A 23,095-nucleotide genomic window follows, 5' to 3' on the forward strand; every position below is an offset into this window, starting at 1 on the left:
ATCTTACACAATGGATTTCATTAGTCCAAATATTCAAATCCTTGGATAAGAGTCATTCTGAATGATTTACTGTATTTTTCCGTGTATAAGACTACGCTTTTAAACCAAAAAATTAGGTTTAAAATTGGGGCTCGTCTTATACATGGGTAGTGCTGAGGGGTGTTTTCTAAATTTGGAGTCCCCAAATATAGGGCGTGTCTTATACATGGGGCGTCTTATACATGGAAAAATATGGTATAATCTTAACTAAAACCTACAGGTAGATATTACTATCATTTGCAAAAGCAATATAGCTTTCATTCAGCTTAGTCATCTTTATGCTACTTGCTTGCCAAAATCGTTTCCAAGACATTTAAAACTATAAAACAAATTATAAATGCTATGCAAAAATAAAACAGATCCGCCAAAGCATTAAAACATTCTTAATTAAAATACACACTGAAAGAAGCCACTTCAAAAGCATAGTGATTTAAACAGTTAACGGCAATTAAAACAGTAAGATCAGAAAGTCAAGTTTATCCTGCTCTGTGCAATCCCATTCCACCGTAACCAAAGCAAGCTCCATTGGGTCCATGTATAAACTTGTGCACCTGAAAGAGAATTTAATTATTTCAGCAGGTTTTAATCTGATCCTATTACTTCCTACATCTTTGCTGCCCCAGTATGGCATTTGAGGCTTGCAATATGGTCTCAGAGACTCAAAGTATAAGTGACATTGCGGTTTCTGCCTCCCGTCCCGCCTCGCCCCCCACGGAACGTGGCTCTAAAAGTTTATCATCTCTTAAAAGGATAATCAGCGATAAGCGCTTCGAGAACCACTGGAAATCATTTACCTGCTTTTGCCTCTGCAGCACAGACTGTTCACATATAAATGCAAAAAAGAGACAATGCATACAGTCGTTTAAAAACAAAATCAAAATCAAATGCCTCTCCCCATTTCTCAGACTACACAAATGATGTAGAGGGGGAAAGGCTGTTATTAGCTCCAAGATCAGACCCTTTTAAAGCTTTCTACCCCTTGCTCTCCCTTATATATCATTTCCTTCCCAATGAGAAAATCAGCCAGAGATACTGAGGAAAGCGGGCATAATATTTAGTTAGTGCTTCATTAATCTTTTCAGAATGAGTGCACAGAAGGCAGAATACTGGCATTTTCCTCTACATTTGCCTTTTGTTAAAGGAAATTAAGCCTAATTCAGATAGGGTTGCCAGACTCAATAGAGGACAGGACTTCTGTGCCTTTAATTGCCCTGCTCTCTTTTGAGTGTGGAAACCTTAGAGAAACCAGCAGACCCTTTGTTTCATTTTCAAGCAAAGGGTCTGCTGGTTTCTCTTTAAGGTTTTCAGACTCAAAAGAGAGCAGGGCAATTAAAGGCACAGAAGTCCTGTCCTCTATTGAGTCTGGCAACCCTAAATTCAGACAACACAGGTATTGAGGAGACAAAGCCAGAAATAATTATATTCAGTTAAAATATATTCATAGATACAAGGATAAACTCTTATCTATACAGCTCCTGCTAAGTCTTCTTCTCCCCTTCAACTTCATTGTCCACCTAACCTGTCCATAAAATGCCTCTTAGGGACAGCTGTGTGAGACTTAACCTCGTTGGCTCCAATATTCCTTTATATCTGATCCATATTTTGTATAATAATGATTTCCTTATCACATGGCTCAAAAATCCCCTGTGGACCTTCACTTTATCGTATACCAAATAGGCGTGCCACCCATACCTGTTATCATGACCTTCTAGATCTAACACATCAGTTTCTTTTAATGTAATCCAGTATTTTATCCAATTCAGTCCTGCAGCCGTGTGGCATAATTCCAAATCTGGCAGTGCAAATCCTCCTCGTTCCCTTTCATCTCAATAGAAGGTGTATAATTCTCGGCTTCTTCCCACTCCATGTACTTTTTCCATTCCTTGAAACAGTTCATTCCTCTTAATATGGGTATTGTTTTGAAATAGAAAGATCATTTTAGGGAGGGTATTCTTTTTTACTACCGAGATTCTTCCCCATAGGGTAAGATGGAGTTTATTCCATGTTTCCATTTTTTTTTTAAAAAAAATCCTTCCACGTCTTAATATAATTATCCTCATATAGGTTTGTATTTCTGTTTGAAATCCTTATCCCTAAATATTTTACTTTATTTTTTAATTTCTAAACCTGTTTTTTCTTGGAGTTCTTTTTTCTCTTCCTGGGTTAAGTTTTTGGTCAGTAGTTTAGGTTTTTGATAATTTATCTTCAGCCCCATTAATTCTTCCATATCTTCTGATTGAATTTATGGCTGCTGGTATACTTTGCTTCGGGTCTTGTGTTGTTATAATCAAGTCATCGGCAAATGCTCTAATTTTGTAGGTTTTCTCCCCTAGCCTTATTCCCTTTATATTTTCATCTTTTCTAATATCACAGAGAAGTGGTTCTAATGCTAATATGAATAACAATGGTGACAGGGGACATCCCTGTCTAGTCCCTTTTGTAATGAGAATGTTGTCCATGGGGTTGCCATTTATTCAGAGTCTAGCTGTCTGTTGCTCATATATTGCTTCTATTCCCCTCCTAAACTGTGTTCCCATTTCCATTATTTCTAGCTGTTTTTTCATGTAGAGCCAAGAGACGTTGTCAAACGCCTTTTCAGCGTCTAATAATAATAAAGCTGCTTTTTTGTCGCTATTGGCTTCTAGGTATTCTAAAATATCTATGATATTTCTTGTATTCCCCTTCATGGATCAATGCCTTGTCGTGGCGAAGGGGCTTGAATAACTCAGAGAAGCTATGAGCTATGCCATGCAGGGCCACCCAAGATGGACAGGTCATAGTGGAGAGTTTTGACTAAACGTGATCCACCTGGAGAAGGAACTGGCAAGCCACTCCAGTATCCCTGCCAAGAAAACTCCATGGACAAAGACAACAGGCATATAAAAGTTATGACGCTGGAAGATGAGCCCCTCAGGTCGGAAGGCGTCCAACATGCTACTGAGGAAGAGCGGAGGACAAGTACAAGTAGATTCAGAGCTGATGAAGCGGCTGGGCCAAAGCCGAAAGGACGCTCAGTTGCGGATATGCCTGGAAGCGAAAGGAAAGTCCGATGCTGTAAAGAAAAATATTGCATAGGAACCTGGAATGTAAGAACCATGAATAGAGGTAAGCTGGATGTGGTCAAAAATGAGATGACAAGAATAAATATCAACATCCTGGGCATCAGTGAACTAAAATGGAAGGGAATGGGCGAATTCAGTTCGGATGACTATCATATCTACTACTGTGGGCAAGAATCCTGTAGCAGAAATGGAGTGGCCCTCATAGTCAACAAAAGAGTGGCAAAAGCTGTAATGGGATGCAATCTCAAAAATGACAGAATGATCTCGATACGAATCCAAGGCAGACCTTTTAACATCACAGTAATCCAAGTTTATGCACCAACTACCGGTGCTGAAGAAAGTGAAATTGACCAATTCTATGAAGACCTACAACACCTTCTAGAAATGACACCAAAGAAGGATGTTCTTCTCATTACAGGGGACTGGAATGCTAAAGTAGGGAATCAAGAGATAAAAGGAACAACTGGCAAGTTTGGCCTTGGAGTTCAAAATGAAGCAGGGCAAAGGCTAATAGAGTTCTGTCAAGAGAACAAGCTGGTCATCACAAACACTCTATTCCAACAACACAAGAGACGACTCTACACATGGATATCACCAAATGGACAGCATCAAAATCAGATTGATTATATTCTCTGCAGCCAAAGATGGAGAAGCTCTATACAGTCAGCAAAAACAAGACCTGGAGCTGACTGTAACTCAGATCATCAGCTTCTTATAGCAAAATTCCAGCTTAAACTGAAGAAAGTAGGAAAAACCACTGGGCCAGTAAGATACAATCTGAATCAAATCCCTTATGAATACACAGTGGAAGTGAGGAACAGGTTTAAGGATTTAGATTTGGTGGACAGAGTGCCTGAAGAACTATGGATGGAGGCTCGTAACATTATACAGGAGGCAGCAATGAAAACCATCCCAAGGAAAAGGAAATGCAAGAAAGCAAAATGGCTGTCCAACGAGGCCTTACAAATAGCGGAGGAGAGGAGGCAAGCAAAATGCAAGGGAGATAGGGAAAGATACAGGAAACTGAATGCAGATTTCCAAAAAACAGCAAGGAGAGACAAGAGGGTCTTCTTAAATGAGCAATGCAAAGAAATAGAGGAAAACAATAGAATGGGGAAAACCAGAGATCTGTTCAAGAAAATTGGAGATATGAAAGGAACATTTCGTACAAAGATTACCATAATCAAGGACAAAAGTGGTAAGGACCTAACAGAAGCAGAAGACATCAAGAAGAGGTGGCAAGAATACACAGAGGAATTATACCAGAAAGATATGGAGATCTCGTACACCTCAGGTAGTGTGGTTGCTGACCTTGAGCCAGACATCTTGGAGAGTGAAGTCAAATGGGCCTTAGAAAGCATTGCTAATAACAAGGCCAGTGGAAGTGATGATATTCCAGCTGAACTGTTTAAAATTTTAAAAGATGATGCTGTTAAGGTGCTACACCCAATATGCCAGCAAGTTTGGAAAACTCAGCAATGGCCAGAGGATTGGAGAAGATCAGTCTACATCCCAATTCCAAAGAAGGGCAGTGCCAAAGAATGCTGCAACTACCGCACAATTGCGCTCATTTCACACGCTAGCAAGGTTATGCTTAAAATTCTACAAGGCAGGCTTAGGCAGTATGTGGACCGAGAACTCCCAGAAGTGCAAGCTGGATTTCGAAAGGGCAGAGGAACCAGAGACCAAATAGCAAACATGCGCTGGATTATGGAGAAAGCTAGAGAGTTCCAGAAAAACGTCTACTTTTGCTTCATTGACTATGCAAAAGCCTTTGACTGTGTCGACCACAGCAAACTATGGCAAGTTCTTAAAGAAATGGGAGTGCCTGATCACCTCATCTGTCTCCTGAGAAATCTCTATGTGGGACAAGAAGCTACAGTTAGAACTGGATATGGAACAACTGATTGGTTCAAAATTGGGAAAGGAGTACGACAAGGTTGTATATTGTCTCCCTGCTTATTTAACTTATATGCAGAATTCATCATGCGAAAGGCTGGACTAGATGAATCCCAAGCCGGAATTAAGATTGCCGGAAGAAATATCAACAACCTCAGATATGCAGATGACACAACCTTGATGGCAGAAAGCGAGGAGGAATTAAAGAACCTTTTAATGAGGGTGAAAGAGGAGAGCGCAAAATATGGTCTGAAGCTCAACATCAAAAAAACCAAGATCATGGCCACTGGTCCCATCACCTCCTGGCAAATAGAAGGGGAAGAAATGGAGGCAGTGAGAGATTTTACTTTCTTGGGCTCCTTGATCACTGCAGATGGTGACAGCAGTCACGAAATTAAAAGACGCCTGCTTCTTGGGAGAAAAGCAATGACAAACCTAGACAGCATCTTAAAAAGCAGAGACATCACCTTGCCGACAAAGGTCCGTATAGTTAAAGCTATGGTTTTCCCAGTAGTGATGTATGGAAGTGAGAGTTGGACCATAAAGAAGGCTGATCGCCGAAGAATTGATGCTTTTGAATTATGGTGCTGGAGGAGACTCTTGAGAGTCCCATGGACTGCAAGAAGATCAAACCTATCCATTCTTAAGGAAATCAGCCCTGAGTGCTCCCTGGAAGGACAGATCGTGAAGCTGAGGCTCCAATACTTTGGCCACCTCATGAGAAGAGAAGAATCCTTGGAAAAGACCCTGATGTTGGGAAAGATTGAGGGCACTAGGAGAAGGGGACGACAGAGGACAAGATGGTTGGACAGTGTTCTCGAAGCTACCAACATGAGTTTGACCAAACTGCGGGAGGCAGTGCAAGACAGGAGTGCCTGGCGTGCTCTGGTCCATGGGGTCACGAAGAGTCGGACACGACTAAACGACTAAACAACAACAACATTTCTTGTATTCTCCAAAATCTGTCTTCCTGGGAGGAATCCAGCTTGATTCTGATGAATGACATCTTTAATGGCCTCTTTAAGTCTACTTGCCATAATATTGGCAAATATTTTATAATCACAATTTAGGAGTGATATTGGCCTATAATTGGATATTGACTCTGGATCCCCTCCCTGTTTAGATATAAGGGTTATGTATGCTTATTTCCAAGACTCCAGTATTTTACCATGATTGAAGATGTTATTCATTATTTCAAAACAAAATAAAAAATCCTTCCAGTAGCACCTTAGAGACCAACTAAGTTTGTCATAGGTATGAGCTTTTGTGAAGTGTGCATGCACCCGAAAGCTCATACCTATGACAAACTTAGTTGGTCTCTAAGGTGCTACTGGAAGGATTTTTTTATTTTGTTTTGACTGCGTCAGACCAACAGGGCTACCTACCTGTAACCATTCATTATTTCAGTTAGTGGTGTTATTATTATTGCTTCCAGCTTTTTATAATATTCTGCAGGAAGACATCTGGGCCAGGTGTTTTTCCTGTTTTAATTTTCTGAATGGCTTTTTTAGTTTCTGCCTCCGATATCGGAGCATTTAACTTTTGGAGATCCTCTTTCTTAATCTTTGGGATTTTTTGTTGTCGTAGATAATATTCCATTTCCCTTCCTATGTCTGCATCTTTTTAAAATAAATCTCCATTGTATTTCAGAAATTTTTGTATTCTTGTCTTTCAGTCGTCTATATATTTCTCACCAATCTTTATTCTGTTTACCCCTGTGGACCTCACCTACAGAAGCCATGGCAGTCAAAAAAAAAGAAATATAAAAGGGGAATGGCCAACATACGGATCAGTCCTGGAAGTGGAGAAGGACAAGCCAACATTGAAGAAATATGAGGAGATTTAAAAACTCATTAACAGACTGGCTACAATATTTTCAGTTACACCAAAGATTAGTTATAGATTCAAAACAAGGAATTGCAAAGGAAACATCTAGATTTGGAAGAGAATTAATATTGAACAAAAAGAAAAATATCTCACGAGTATATGATTATCTTCTGGAATGGGAAACAAAAGAAGAACAAGTTAAAGTAGTTATGGTTAAATGGCCACAGGACATCGGGCATAGTATACTTATGGAGCAATGGGAGAGATTATGGACAACAGATATTAAATTTACAGCATGTTATAATCTCAGGGAGAATACCATGAAGATGGTATATAGATGGCATCTTACCCCTAAAAAGTTAGCTAAAATGTATAAAGGGGAAACACCAACCTGTTGGAGAGGTAAAAAAAGAGGAGGGGTCATACTATCATATGTGATGGACTTGTATAGTTGTTGGCAAGTACTGGAATGAGTTTAAGAAATTATTTAAAATCACCTTTAATCCCCCCCTCCTTGAGATTTTCCTACTGTACTTGGTATACTACCACTAGAAATTAAAAAAAGATATAAGATCATTGTTTATGTATGGCATAACAGCAGCTAGAACCCTAATAGCAAGGAAGTGGAAGAATGAAATAATACCAGAGATTACAGATTGGCAGATCCTCGTTAGACTATTTACAATTAGCGAAACTGACAGGATCAGTCAGAGGAATAATGATACAGAAAACATCTAGAGAATGGACAATATTTAAAACTATTTAAAACTTTATTGTGCAAACAATTCCATACTAGCAGAAACTGAGTGATATTTGTAAAGAAAAAGGATCAAATGAATGCATATAAAGGAGAAAGAAGTGTTACTATATAATATATATCTGTGTAAAAAAGAATGATATATCAAACAGTATAACGAGAACGATTGAAAGGATGGTGCTGGTGGATACTTTTACTATGTAAATAATTTTTCCTTTTCCTTTTGTTATTTTTCTTACTTTGTAATTTCTTTACTTCTTCTTTCGTTTCCCCAAATTTTCTTTTTCCATACACTTTTCTTTCGTTCCTATCTATTAAGTGATACCAAGTGATATTATATAATGTTCGTATAAGTATGCAATTTTTAACCAATAAAGAGCAATAAAAAAAATAGAAGTTAACCTCTTATTTCAGGATTACTTAAACATTTCCAAACACCATCCGTTGTAACCCCAAATCGTTCTTAAATACCCAAGGAACTCCAGGAAGAGACTACAATGAGAAACATCTTGGGAGTGCATTTTAAAAGCCCAATCCCATCCTTACTCAGAAGTAAGTCCTGTTGCACTCAGGGGGACTTAGGTTGAAGTAAGCGGTCACGCAACTGCAGCACAACAAAGCGCTGGCTTTTGTAGGTGGTTATAACTAATTTAAATGGGTCAACAGAGAAGGAGGGAAAGGAACCACGATGCTCACCTGCTTGGCTGACGGCCGAGAGAGAAAACAGAACAATGCAGGACACAATCATTTCCTAACTTTGAGGAGAAAGTAGAAGACTCAGCTTCTGATATTTAGTATATAATATGATGATATGATATGATAAATATTGCTATAATATAATGTAATATAATATAATATAATGATAAATTCCTGAGGAGTTGTGGCACAATGACCCCCACTCCTTGTTTACCCCTGCAGGATTAACAAGTTCTGCTCTTGGTGCTAATTTTGTGTCTGGAGTAGGTCCAGCAGATCTTCTGCCTTTGTGGACCAAACAAAATAAAAAAATATTCCTTCCAGTAGCACCTTAGAGACCAACTAAGTTTGTCGTTGGTATGAGCTTTCGTGTGCATGCACACTTCTTCAGATACACTGAAACAGAAGTCACCAGACCCTTATATATAGTGAGAGGGTGGGGAGGGGTATTACTCAGAAGGGTGGGAGGAATGGGTGATTGGCTGATAGGTATGGTAAACCTGTAGACGACTGTTAACGACTGCAATTGGTTTTACAGGAAAAAGCAAGGGGTGAAATGGCTAAAAATAGCTTTATCATGTATAATGAGATAATAATCCAATTTCTCTATTCAGACAAAGTCTCTCCATGGTTTTAAGTTTGGTAATAAGTTGAAATTCAGCAACTTCTCTTTCCCGTCTATTTCTGAAATTCTTTTGTAATAAGACAACTACTTTGAGCTCTTGTATATAATGCCCTGGGAGATTGAAGTGTTCTCCTACTGGTTTCTCTGTCTTGTGATTCCTGATGTCAGATTTATGTCCATTTATCCTTTGGCATAGGGTTTGGCCTGTTTGAATCTGGATTCCAAATCTCCAGCACAGCCAAGTGGCCAGGAATGATGGGAACTGTAGTTCAGCATCACCTTGAGGGCACCAGGTTCCCTATCCTCTTGGTTCCTCCTCAGCCACCCCCACCTGCCCTGCTCGTGCTCACCTCTCACACCTTCTTTATGGACCAGTTAACGATGACTTATAAACCCGAAGCAAGCAGACTCCAAAGTTGGAATAGATGATCCTCGTGTTCCCTTTCAACTCTATGATTATTTCTCCATAAACAGTTGTATTGGAGCTTTCCATTTCTTATTTATCCATCCTGGTGTGGTGTAGTGGTTAAGAGCAGTAGACTCGTAATCTGGTGAACCGGGTTCACATCTCTGCTCCTCCACATGCAGCTGCTGGGTAACCTTGGGCTAGTCACACTTCTCTGAAGTCTCTCAGCCCCACTCACCTCACAGAGTGTTTGTTGTGGGGGAGGAAGGGAAAGGAGAATGTTAACCGCTTTGAGACTCCTTCGGGTAGTGATAAAGTGGGATATCAGATCCTTCTCTTTGTGACCTCCACTTCACTGCATTTTTCAAAGTCTACCTAGCCTAGAGATGGTAGACCTGTTCAAGTTGGACGGTGTCTACCCCGCTCCCCCAGGTGTGTTTCACAGCACTTTCAAACCTTGGCTAGAGACAAATGAGGAACAGCTTAAGGATTCCAATAGGTGTGATGCCCATTTGAGAAACAATGCATCAGACAGTAGGACTGACCACCAAAGTGTAGAATGCAGATCTCCTTTGCGTGTTAAGCTCCCCAGGAGCGTCCGAATAAATAAAGATACGATTGATACGGAATTTAGTTTTAAATTATTGGCATAATTTTGGCCACAACATTATTGATTACAGATAGTGAGTGGTTTGTTTAGGCATTGGTTCCTGACTAGCTGCACCTGACCTTAGCAGGGCAGCACTGGTGACTGGGCCCCATCATATCGCCATCACAGGTAAACATCGTGGGGGAGCAATGGTCCAGGATCACTCAAGCTCACTCCAAATGCTCCCAGAGACTCTTGCGTGGTCCTACCCCCCCGAAAGGGGTCAACAAAAGCATGGCAGATCCCTGGATTCCTTTAACGGAATACCTTTGCGCATTGGAGGGGACAGGTGCTCCAACCCCCACCCCCTCCAGACCACCATTGAACTAATGCCTAACCGCCAAACCTTGCAAAGTTGCGATGATTTGCTACGCGGCAGGCGAAACCCAAGTGGCACCAGCCAATCAGCCAAATGGGAAAATTCCTACTGGGCCCCTGTCTCAAGGACAGATGACCCATGGCGTCATAGCAAGACCCTAAATATAGGGAGGGTGGGCAGGTGATCAAGTGCACAAAGCGAAAGAGAAAGCTCTACGCAATGTGCTGTGGTATATAAAGGTCCCTCAGTTAATACACTAAATTCCCCATTGGCCAGATCTGTCCAGCAACCGAGGGACCACCAATCGGGTTGTTGTGGCTATCCAATCGCTCCCACCCACACAAACAGTGAGGTCAGTCCTGACGATCTCACAGCAACAAGTGCCCTCTGTGAGGAGGACTCGGGGATTTTAAAAAATGCAGCAGACACCAAATAATTAGCTTTCAAATAATTTATTTGTAGAAGGACACTTTGCACACCATGGAACGTTAAAAAACAACAACAACACCAAACAGTTTTAAAAACCATAGTAATAAATAAGGCCGCAATCCAGAGAATATGCTTAAATCCCATCGATGTTAACAACAACACAAATGTGACTTAACTTTATCTGGGTTGCGGTCACTACAAAATTCTTCCCTGTGCATAATCTGGCAACATTCTAAACACCCAACCAAAACCAGCAGGCTGGAATAAATAATACTTTGGTTTTTTGTTTCTTTTTTTTAAAAAAATGGAAATATTACAGGAACAAAATGAGGCTGTGTGATGCATGTCCAGTGAACTTAAAGCAGAGGAAGACATAATTCCATTAAAAATGGCACCATACAGTGAACAACAGCTATTTAGAACACACACATGGCACTTGCAAGTAATGTGCAAAAAATGTATTTTTATTCTTTTTAAAGACAGGTTCCAAGAAAAAACAGGCTCACAATCTAATAATTAAAAGGGACATGGAAGAGGAGAAAGCACTGAGTAGGTTGTAAAAGCTCGTGGGGAAAGAACAGAGAACGGGAAGTTCAGGAAGTGGCAGGACTAGTGTCCTAACTTCAAAGAGGAAGATAACTTAAAAGGGAGAAGTGATAGGCATCAGAAAGAGATGAGGTAACATCTAGGCCTGAACTAATCAAAAGAACAAAGAGGAATGGAATAGTGTGTTCTCAAAAAGGACAATTAGCCCTATAATCTGTGGGCAGAATCCACCAGAAGTTCTCCCGAGCAACCCCCACTGAATGCTACAAAAACACAAACAGATATCATGGCGTTTTTTCAGGAGTTTCCTGGTGACTTTTGTCCATATTTCCTTGGGTTACACCAATATTTCCTTTTCCAGTGATTTTTTTTTTCCTTTAGCACTTTGGTTTTAAAAGATAATCATTATATCAATTTCCAGAGTACAAACAACAGAGGGTTTTTCAACCAAGAAGGCCAGTAATGTACGGGCTTCAGAACCATACTATTAAACATGCATTTCTTAAGCAATATGAAAGGTTTAATACCTGCACTATGAGAATAAGGTTGCATTTCCCAAGTTACCAGTCCATTAATTATCATCTAATTGAATGTGTAAAATTGGCAATGCCCAAGTTATTAATTGGAGCACCTATTTGGTTTCCTTGAGGAATTGTGTTTATTAGCCAACTTGAAAAGTGGAATAGAATTTTTTTAAAAAAACATAATAATATTAACAGAAATGCAGTGTCAGTATCCAAAAATTGAAATGGCCTTTGTATACATAAAGTGCTGTGTTAAAATGGGGCTTGGGAACCTACAGTACTGGTCTATATCTCAAGTCATATCGACTTGAGTCCTAAATGATATCCGAAACTCCAATTCTTACTTATGGGAGACATGTATATCACCCATTACATTACACAGGTGTCTCAAAAGAGGCAGCTCCTCGCTGGAGTTTCAAACACCTGAATGCACTTTAGGGTTCAGAAAGAATGGGTATAGTGTTATAGTCTACAACAGAGGTTGTCCACCCTTGTTCTGTATAGAGCCTTTGAGTCTCTGCAAGGAGATTAAAATGATATGGATCCACTCTTTATAATTGAAAACTATTAATTTGGGAGTAAAAAGAAAGGACCGGTCTTTCTTTTTTCTTTTTCTTTTTTAACATCTTTTTACTTATAATGAAAGAGGAATCTACAGTCCCAAGCCTTTGTTTGGAGCATTGAAACCTAAGAATAAAATTTCATCTTCCAGTCCCCTATTACATAGAGCTAGGGGAAAACTTTCCATTAAAAAGCAATTGAGATTCTGCAGAGACTACAAGCTCCTATACATTTCAAGGGGAATTACATGTGAATGGTTTCACTGGATTGCGTCCTACACAGTTGTGGTTTTACTCTTAGAAGAGGAAGGAACTATGTGTGCAATAAAAGGGAAGTGCAGTTATGGACACACACAAAACAAAGATCAGTCCGTTATCAAAACCTATTGCTGTGTCACATGGGAGAGGTAGTGAAAATAAATTTTCCTTTCCCCCAAATTTGCATCCGTGCTCCCTCTCAGTTAAAGTGTTTGTGCACCCTACCAAGTTCACTATGTTGTTGTTTGTTGTTTAGTCGTTTAGTCGTGTCCGACTCTTCGTGACCCCATTAAGTTCACTATAAGGGGGTAAAAATCCTTAACTTTGGCTAAACCATAAGGATTCTTTTTGTCCTACATTCATTTTGTAAAGTACAAAGATTTCTGTAAAAGGACAGTTTTCATGAGCACAGATTTCGAGAATTGTTCTGGATTTTTTGGCTTTGTTGTGTTTGTGTGTTTTTTTATTAAAAAAATTGAGCACTTCCAGACTCTCAGATAACAGCACGTAACATGGTTTTGTATTTAGGATCATACCTGTCAAGTTTAAGAGGCAGAACTATTGTTTATGTTCAAGTTTAAGCAGCAAATCTAATGCCCTGATCCATTTTGGAATACATCTTTCTGGTACAGAAGATAGTCTTAAAAACCAAGGGATCCAGTCCTACAAATCTTAAGTAGAACTCCCCCTTTAAGTCTGGCATCGTGGGTTAGATGCCAAGGCACAGAAAAAAATCCATGGTGTTTTGCCTGAACTATAAATAACAACAAAAACAACAATATAATAGATATCATAAATAAATAAATATGCAAACAGCCGTTCCCTATAGTTCAGCGGAGCGCTCTTTTAGCAACACAGCTCGGCCGATCTCGTCTCTTGCTGTGCTGGAGGTGCTGACATTATTTGTCGCTGCTGTTGCTGGGTTTATGACGTGGAAAGCCACGAGAGGACAGCCCTCCACATTGTTGCAGATAAGGTTCTGGATGGAGGCTGTGTTCACTATGTCAAAGCCAACTTTGCCTCCAAAGGTGCTGGGCTTCCAGTACTCTGGTGAGCAGATGACATTTCCCATGAGACCTTTCAAGGAGAACGGTGCGCCAAGTTCTATCATGGTCTCACCAAAGATGGCTCCAGGACGTGGTTTTTCTACAAGGAGGGCTGGGTAGAGCTCCATTGCATCAATATCCCCATAGAGTTCTTCAAGTTCTGCAGCCATTTCTTTTTCTCCTGTAATAGAGAGACAAAAAAACATAGTTGTAAAACTTCAGCCTTTTCCTCCCCAGTTTTGTATTCAGTTCTAAATCACTTAGTAATCATTCTATAAGATTATGAAAAGGAGAATGGGAATTGCCTTATACAGGAGGACAGTGAGAGGCTGCTAGTTGTTGCAAAAGCTGTGATGAAAGTAATACAGAAGAAAATAATAGGAGAGAGGGGGAGAGAGAGAGAGAAATCCAAGTCTGTAATTTGAGAGAAAGTTGCATCAGCAGAGAAAGAGAAAAAATCAATGCACTTAGAGAAGAATGAATGAACGAATTAAAGAACTCTGTAAGACATCTTCACAAGGACTTTGACTGACACAGAATTTTCTTCATGAAAACTAACGTAGAAGCCCCCCCCCCATGGAGTCTGTTTTCTTCCTTTTCATCCTTAGAACATGTAGTTTTCCTTTTGAACATCTCTCATTGCAGATTGAAATGAGAGTGAGGGATCTTGGCAGAGCTGCAACTACCCAATCTCCAATAAAAGGCAGAGCTTTTCTAAAAGAACTCAACACCTTTTTCAAACAACATATTCTTGATATACTGAGTAATTCATTTATTGGTTATATTGCTTGAATCTTGGATTTGGATTTGAACATTTGAGCGCCAACTTGAGGGCCTTTTGGGATGAGAGGAAGCATAGAACTGAACTATGACCTAGTCTAACCCAACCCATTGGAGCATCTAGCCTTTAGCTGCCTACACAATCCTGGATCTGCTAACCGCAGTCCCTTAAGTGCTGATGCCAAGAATTGGACCCGAGACATCCCCATGCAAAGCAGAGGTTTGATCTCTAAGCTGCGCAGCCTTGCCCATAAAAGAGAAGCTTCTGTTTTTCTATACATAGAGAACAAGTCTTACCTGTGAGCTCTTCAAATGACTGAAAGGGCTTCAGCATGAAGTGCTTCCGATACTCATTCAAGGAGCGGTATCTCATCTTCCGGCTTTGATCAATGGAGGCTTTAGCTACTGTCTGCACCGCAGCAGGGACGTTCCGCCCACCAGCTACCTGTTATCAAAGAAATGGAGTAATATGAGAAACCACATGGAGATCAGAACTTCAAGCCCCTTTGAAATCAGATGGACCTCAAACATTTATCCATCTCTTGGATTTACAGTGAGAAACTTGTTCATGCTATTCACTCTTCTGTCTGAAATACGACAGAGAGAGCTGCAGGCAGTCTAAAACTGTGCCACAAATTTCCCCTTTCCCTAATCATTCTTCCCGTGCTTAAAACATTTTCAGATATTGGAGTGACTTAACAGGAGGACAGGTGTACCCTGTTGCCTCAAGATGAAGGCTATGCAATTTCTTAGTAGAAAATATATTCTTACCCTTCCAGCCCTTTGCCTAGAGAAGGATTCCACCATGTGGGAAAGACCATGTTCTAACATGATGGAGTTGTTATAGATGAATTGCTGGTATGTGTACTCTTGGTCATGAATCTGGAAGGTATCAGGGAGGAGAGGGTGCCAGTGGTAAAGGGTGTTGAATTCTGCCGCTATTCTGTTCTGATACTGGAATCTCTGGTTGAAGAGCAGCTCTGGGTCAAACTTCAACTTGAAGTGGTAGCCACTCAGGTGCTGAACGTAGTCTTCAATCACAATCTTGATGGTCTCTCCTGTTTCCCCACAGAAAACAAAAGTCAGTCAGTCTTTTCATTTCCTAAACAATAAGCGGGTAAAGCACTCCTCGATGGTTAAGTCCAGTCAAAGGCGACTATGGGGTGAGGCACTCATCTCGCTTCAGGCCAAGGGAGCCGGCGTTTGTCTACAAACAGCTTTCTGGGTCGTGTGGCCAGCATGACTAAACCGCTTCTGGTGCAAAGGAACACTGTGACGGAAAATAGAGTGCATGGAAACACCATTTACCTTCCTGCTGCAGTGGTACCTATTTTTCTACTTGCACTGGCGTGCTTTCAAACTGCTAGGTTGGCAGGAGCTGGGACAGAGCAACAGGAGCTCACTCTGTCGCGGGGATTCGAACCGCCGACCTTCCGATCGGCAAGCCGAAGAGGCTCAGTGGTTTAGACCACAGCCCCTCCTGTTCCCTTATATTTCCTAAATAATACTGAATGCTGAAGAATACAAGAACGGCCTTCCTTATTCAGACCAAGAATGCATTTTGACTGCCAACACATTTCCAACGGTGGCCAACAAAATGTCCCATAGGAAGCTCAGAATGAAGGCAAAAGGGTAATAAGCCATTCTTTCAGGTTCTTCTTCAACATCCAGTATCCATACAACCTATTGCCTCTATACATGGATGTTCAGCTTAGACAACATAGGCACCAGATGATGTTGCGTCGCGATTTTGTTGCAACCCATTTAAAGCCATCTTAGGTGATGGCTATCGCCATATCTAGCAGCAGCAAAAATTTCATCGGGTAATTGCGTGTTAACTGTGAGCATTTGTAAGAATTACCTGTTAAGATCAGGCGTGCAGTTTGGAACAGCTGCTCATCATCCCATTCCGGATGCTCACCCTTCAGAATGTCACAGACCCGGTTGTGTTCCCGGAGCCATAACGTGGCGTACATCATCAGCCCCGGAACCAAACCAAAGACCTCTTGCCCTACAGAAAATTTCAGGTGCTCAGGGACATGTGGTGGGTAGATCATTTCTGCCTGAGTTTCTTTCACTGTGGGCGGGTACATCTCACCATCGATCATCTGTAATTAAATAAATAAATAAATGAGCATGGCAACACATAGCGTCTTCTATCATACTGGATTTCAGCCAAGAATACTAAAATCCAGTGCAAATATAATATGCTTATACTTGTCAATTTCCAGTGGATTTCAAGTACAGAGGTTTGTTGTAAATTGTAGCACTGATCTAGGTGCACATAGTTATCTAGTAAGAATAGGGTGTCTGATGCAGTTAATGAAATGCCTGTGGGCCTTCTCTGCTTCAGAGGAAACACTGAAGCTCCTCTCTTCCTGGTAAAGTTGTTAATACAAGTGATGCTCTCATTTTCTCAGCACACTGCAGGAATTTCAGAAGGAATCCAAACTAACCTGAAATTTCAGCTTCCCGTCCTTAAAGAGTCTGAGTTTCATCTGCCTGTCCAAAGTTTCTCCATAGATATGATTTAGATCAACCTGTTGAAATAATAGGAACATCAAAGTCTAAGTTTAATTTGTCAGATGAGACAGAAAACAATTAGATTCTCTCTCTAAATGTTTCAGAACATAATACGTTGCAGTGACATTCCAATGGAAGAGAGAGTTCTCTCCACTCATTAAAAGTGTTGGAAAACAATGTTATTTCTCAAATGTCATTACTGATAAAATTTGGGAAGCGCAGCTCTTTCAGGTTTTTGCACTAGCTTCCCTCAATGACAACTTCAAAAAGCAGGAGCCCTGTAAACAACCACTATTACAATAGTATAAATCACCACCACCCTTGCTTAAAGTGTTATCTTAGAAAGTTGTGTTGCAGACAAAACCGGTTTATAAACAGGGACACCGACTGCATTTTTCACCCCAAACTCAGGGATGCAATAGTTATTTTTCCATAAATTGAGGAGAACCTAATTGCAATGTATTTTAGAGACTGACCAAATAAAGTCAAATGGTTCTCCCACACAGTGGGCACATAAGATTGTGGGAACAGGCTATTCTGTGGTTATGCCAGAGAGATTTGCTGTACAGTGTGCCTATCACAATATTGATGCAACTCCTTTGTGGGTGGCAAGATATCCCTCTCACCGCAGAAGTTGATAAGAGGTTTGTTTGTAATAACTCATCAGTTCAAGTCACAGTTTTGCCATCTTACCCCATGTCCAAGAGCTTTGGTGAAGGCTGGTCCTTTGTGATGATCTGTCTTGAAGAACTGGTGGGTGAAATGCTGGGCAAAGAACGTGAACATGATATTCGTGCCTTGTGGGTCAGGAATAAATTTTCTCCGCAGTAGAAATTTCTCTACAATGAGCTTGGAATCGGGAAGCTCCTTCTTACCTGGAATGCAAAGCAATCATTTATTTTTCTGACACCCAAAGGGACTAGAGCAGGGGTCAGCAAACTTTTTCAGCGGGGGGTTGGTCCACTGTCCCTCAGACCTTGTGGGGGGCCAGATTATATGGGGGGGGATGAACGAATTCCTATGCCCCACAAATAACCCAGAGATGCATTTTAAATAAAAACACACATTCTAATCATGTAAAAACACGCTGATTCCCAGAAGGCGATTGGGCCGGATCCGGCCCCTGGCCCTTAGTTTGCCTACCCATGAAGTAGAGACTGAATAACTGCAGCCATTTCCTTTCTGTTCTGCAGGAGTTTGACAAGAAGACTTTAAAATGTCAAACCCCAGTTTAATGCATGTTGATAGCTTCTTTGCAGTTTGGAACCTGTCCGATTGTTAAATATAGTTGTCTTGGTTTAAACCTGTTAGTTATTCAATTGGTTGCCAATATACACACAACTTGTTGGCTGATTTACAACCGCAGCAAGTTTTCTGTTCCTTTGACAAAGGAAGACAGAATGTTTCACTGGAAAAATATATGCTGCAACGCACACTCAATATCTTGTGTTTCTCCTTCAGACATATTTTCTAATGTTTAAGCCATTTTCAGGCATTCACTGGACATAACTAACCATTGCATTGAGAAAGGAGGTCAGGGTTGAAGAATATTCCATTTTGTCTTACATTCACTTGCGCAGATTCCCCCCCCCCCTTCTTACCTTTCACACCCATAGGGGTTGGGCAGTTGTGGTCTACCGGCGGAAGAGCTCTAGTATAGTAAGAAAGGTTCGAATAAGCTTCCCAGCTTTTGTAACCATAATGGCTGTTATACGTTGGTGGGCTCTCTATTAAATGGGATCTTGCTGGAAAGGGAGAGAAAGAACCAGAAAAAATTATGACCATGCTAAATGACCACAGTATGGAGACAGAGAACTTTCCCAACAAGACTTCCCACATAGTCTAATTTCACAGTCTAAGCCCCACAGGGGCAGGGGGTAAGCATGTGACCTTGAAAAGTCCATTTTCAGACGTGACGTGGAATGTAAAAATCCATTTTCAATTTTACTCTCTTTGCATTTTTGTCTCTTGGGTCACAGCTACGCTGAAAGATTCTTACACTTGAAATGCCCATCAATGGTTTCTTTCAGATTCCCAAGAACTAGAGTTTGGCGAGGGTGCTCAAAACTCTTTGACAGAGATTTCCCACCCCTGTCACAGAACTACAGTATCCCATAGAGAGGACATTACTGCTAAACCTATTTTCAATGTGTGCTATACATGGACTTTGAAGAGAGGTTTGAACTTTTGCTCGTATCTTCAAAAAGAGGCAGATTGCTCCCAAAGAAGAAGCTTGAATTAGCCATTGCTTTGCCTAAGGCCATTTATTAGAAGGCTAAGTGTCTAGAATGTGGTTACTGCATTAGACCAAAATAAACAGCAAGGCCTATTGCAACCAACATATAGCATTTCAAAGTGCTTGGGTAAAGATCTCTCCCCAAGATTAAGCCTCCAGTCCAATACTCATTTACCTGAGAGCAAGTGCCAATGAACTCAACAAGACTTACTTCTGAGTAGATGCATATGGGACTGCACTGTAAAAGTAGCATTAAGAGATATGGATGCTGTACTTACACATCAATACGTATCTCATGATGGTGTTGTGGAGGAAAGGGAAGTTGTTGATTACATCCCAGACTGCTTTGAAGTGAGTGAGCATGTAGTGGACTGTGGATGGAGCAGGTTTCAGCGTCACTTTCAGCCAAGTAAAAAATTCCGCTGTAAGGAACGAAGCGCAATGAACATTAGCAAAAACTGTTAATTGCTCCTAAATGCTAGTTGTGCAAGCGTAACTTTCTGGAATACGTACGTGTCGTGCAGTTTTCCCCGTAATAACCAGTCCGCGTACAGTCACATTCATAGCGGTCAAATCCTGCTGTCATGCAGACGCCTCTGTTTTGGCATGGATTTGAGCAGCAAGGATTAACTGAAAGGGAATCGAGAGGTGTGCTGTCAAAGCGAGATCTGGAGTCTTATAAAGGCCCTTGGACCAGTGCTAATTAATTAGTTCCCTAGAGACCAACTGCCACTTGATACCATCATATTATATCCACCCTCAGAATGCACCCAGCCTTTCTAGTTTGTTAGTGCATCACGCACATGAGGTTATGGTATAGCTGTTGGGAGCATGAAGAAGCAGCAGGAGGCAGATCTAACTTTCTTGGGTGGGAAGCACCCCAATTCTGGAAAATAGTTCTAAATGCAGCTGCCTACAGCATCACCACTAGTATTGTTGCAGGGGAAATGATTGCAGCAGTAGCTGCCACATCTGGAGACACACTAACACCAAAGAGTCATTTCATAGGAACTTTCAGCTGGAGAAAAACTTCTCTCAAAATTGATGGGGAGTCCACTCTAGGCAAAGATGGAGGAGAAGGCGATTGCCTACTCCATACGAACCTTGAAGAATGGATTTCACTAGTCGTGATATTTAAATTCTTGGGCAATAGTCTTTCTTTTGAAATATGCACAACTTTTACTAGGAGAAATTAGTACCACTGGCAGGAACAAAGGCAGACCATCCCTGAAATATAATAAAGCTTTCATCTATGACATTATATTGTGTTTCTATGGCTACAACCCCTATATCTGTGAACAAGTTCCAATTAGGCTTCCTCCTCTTATTAGACATTTATAGGTTTGTAGAAACTTAAGTTCACTTTCAAGTGAATATAATGATACCAGCAGCTACTAATAAAGACTCAGAGTGCTACCAGCATTGATATCTACTCCTTCCTCTATGCCACTGTGCCCCCCCCCAGTGGTTCTAAAAGTTTCCGACCATCTCCTAAGAAGATATGTAGCAAGATGCGCTTCTGAAAATCACTAGTAACCATTTACATACATTTGACTCTGCAGCATGGATTACAGGTACAGGGACCCCTGACCATTAGGTCCAGTCGTGACCGACTCTGGGGTTGCGCGCTCATCTCGCATTATTGGCCGAGGAAGCCAGCGTATAGCTTCCAGGTCATGTGGCCAGCATGACAAAGCCGCTTCTGGCAAACCAGAGCAGCACATGGAAACGCCGTTTACCTTCCCGCTATAGCAGTTCCTATTTATCTACTTGCATTTTGACGTGCTTTCGAACTGCTAGGTTGGCAGGAGCTGGGACCGAGCAACGGGAGCTCACCCCGCCACAGGGATTCAAACCGCTGACCTTCTGATCAGCAAGCCCTAGGCTCAGTGGTTTAACCCACAGAGCCACCTGGGTCCCACAGGTACACTAGTTTGAAAACAGAAGTTACAATGCCTCTCCCCGTTTTACAGGCTAGGCAAATGACGTACAGAAAAAGGCTGTCCTGAGCACCAGCATCAAACACTTTTGATGTAACTTTTCCTTGCCAAGGAAGAAGAAAGGGTATGAATGGGGGGGGAGGGGGGACACACAATATTGAATTACTGTTTCATTAATCTTTTCAGAATGAGTGCACAGAAGGCAGAATAGTGGCATTTTCCTCTACATTTGCCTTTTGTTAAAGGAAATTAACCCTAATTCAGACAAAATAGGTTGCCGAGGAGACAAAGCCAGAAATAATTATATTCAGTTAAAATGCAGCCATAGATACAAGGATAAAACCATTCATGTTCTTACAGTCCAAAAGGAGTCCTCTAAATACTTTTATCTATAGCCCTAACTAAGACATGACATTTTCCCCCTAACCTAAGCTGACCCAAAAAATGCTTTTGGGGGGACCGCTGTGTGAGACACCCTCAACTGTCAGCACTTTTACAAGTTAACCTCTCATTTCAGGGTTACTTAAACATTTCCAGGCTCCTTCAAAGTTCAAGCCTGCATATATTGCAACAAAACAGCATCGGTGGTCTTCGGTTTTTTTAATCGCCACTTTGAATGGTAAGTGTAGCCAGGGACCTTTCTTTAAAAACCCAAAGTGCGCCAGGAAGAGAATAAAACGAGAAAGCAACGCGCAACCCTAGGAAGTCTATAAGATTTGCACTGAAGTTAAGTGGCCCCGCCATCCCAGCACAACACAGCGCGGGATTTTTATTTTTTATTTTTTTGTAGATAGCAAAGACTTAATTTTAAAAAGATCAGCAACACTCACCTGCTTGGCTGATGGCCAAGATAGAAAACAAGACAACGCAGGGTGCAATCATTTTCGGCGCAGAAAATAGCAGGCTCAGCTTCCGAAATCGCAGATATGATAAAATAAATAATAATATATTATTATTATATAAATAGATATTCCCGAGGAGGAGCTTTCACTAGCTGCCCAGCGCCGTTCAGAATCCGCAGCTTGTGCTCTTGAAGAGCTCTCCGAGTCTGGAGCAGTGCCGCGGACCTGGTGCCTTTATGCGCAGCCGGAGTGACTCACGATTGCGCGCAGGAAGCGAGCAGGATCCGCCCCCGGAGACGCAACGGGGGGTGGCGCGGATACAAGCAACGTTTGGCACTGACTTTTTCCCCGCAGGTTCGCACGGATTCTCACCGCCCCAAAGCTGGGCGATGCGATCCCCTTCCTTTCCTTCCGCTTTGAAATCCCCTTCCTTTCCTTCCGCTTTGAAATCGAAGCGAAGTGGATCATCTAGCCCCACTCCCTGCAAGGCAGGACTTTTTCTTGCCCAACGTGGGACTCGAACCCAAGACCCTGAGATTCAGAGTCTCCTTCTGCTCTGCTGTTCTCTGAGCGATCTCAGAGGCGGAGCCTGCGCGTAAAGAGTCGCCAGGTGGGGCCATGAAGTGAGAGCCAGAAGCAGATCCGCAAATGCCGATTCTTGCTAGGTTTAATAAAAAAATTCCTTCAGTAGCACCTTAAAGACCAACTAAGTTTTTATTTTGGTATGAGCTTTCGTGTGCATGCACACTTCTTCAGATACAGTGAAATGGAAGTTTCCAGGCACTTATGTAGAGAAGGGGTGGGGAGGGGTGGGGATGGGGAGGGGGGATCACTCAGAAGGGTGGTGGAAATGGGTGATTGACTGACTGATAGCTGTTGATGACCGCAAACGACTGCAAATGGTTTTGCATGAAAAAGCAAGGGTTGAGATGGCTGAAGATCGCTTATCATGTATAATGAGATAAGAACCCGATATCTCTGTTCAAACCAGGTCCCTCCATGGTTTTGAGCTTGGTGATAAGTTGCAATTCAGCAACTTCTCTTTCCAGTCTATTTCTGAAATTCTTTTGTAGTAAGACAGCTACTTTGAGATCTTGTATAGAATGTCCTGGGAGATTGAAGTGTTCTCCTA

General features: G+C 41.4%; 1 protein-coding gene across 1 annotated transcript; it reads right to left on the bottom strand.

Annotated features, from left to right (window-relative positions):
* Window positions 1-10,715: 10,715 nt before the first annotated feature.
* On the bottom strand, window positions 10,716-22,195 carry LOC118089253 (prostaglandin G/H synthase 2). The gene is made up of 10 exons (XM_035123754.2): window positions 21,952-22,195; window positions 19,695-19,811; window positions 19,460-19,603; window positions 18,547-18,690; window positions 17,639-17,820; window positions 16,879-16,962; window positions 16,284-16,530; window positions 15,194-15,480; window positions 14,720-14,867; window positions 10,716-13,823 (listed from the first exon to the last, which is right to left on the bottom strand). The coding sequence occupies exons 1-10, from the start codon at window positions 22,001-22,003 to the stop codon at window positions 13,420-13,422; spliced, it is 1,809 nt and encodes a 602-aa protein (XP_034979645.1). The 5' UTR covers window positions 22,004-22,195; the 3' UTR covers window positions 10,716-13,419.
* Window positions 22,196-23,095: the final 900 nt, after the last annotated feature.

The sequence above is a fragment of the Zootoca vivipara genome, chromosome 7 (assembly GCF_963506605.1).
Source record: "Zootoca vivipara chromosome 7, rZooViv1.1, whole genome shotgun sequence".
Lineage (NCBI taxonomy): Eukaryota > Metazoa > Chordata > Lepidosauria > Squamata > Lacertidae > Zootoca > Zootoca vivipara.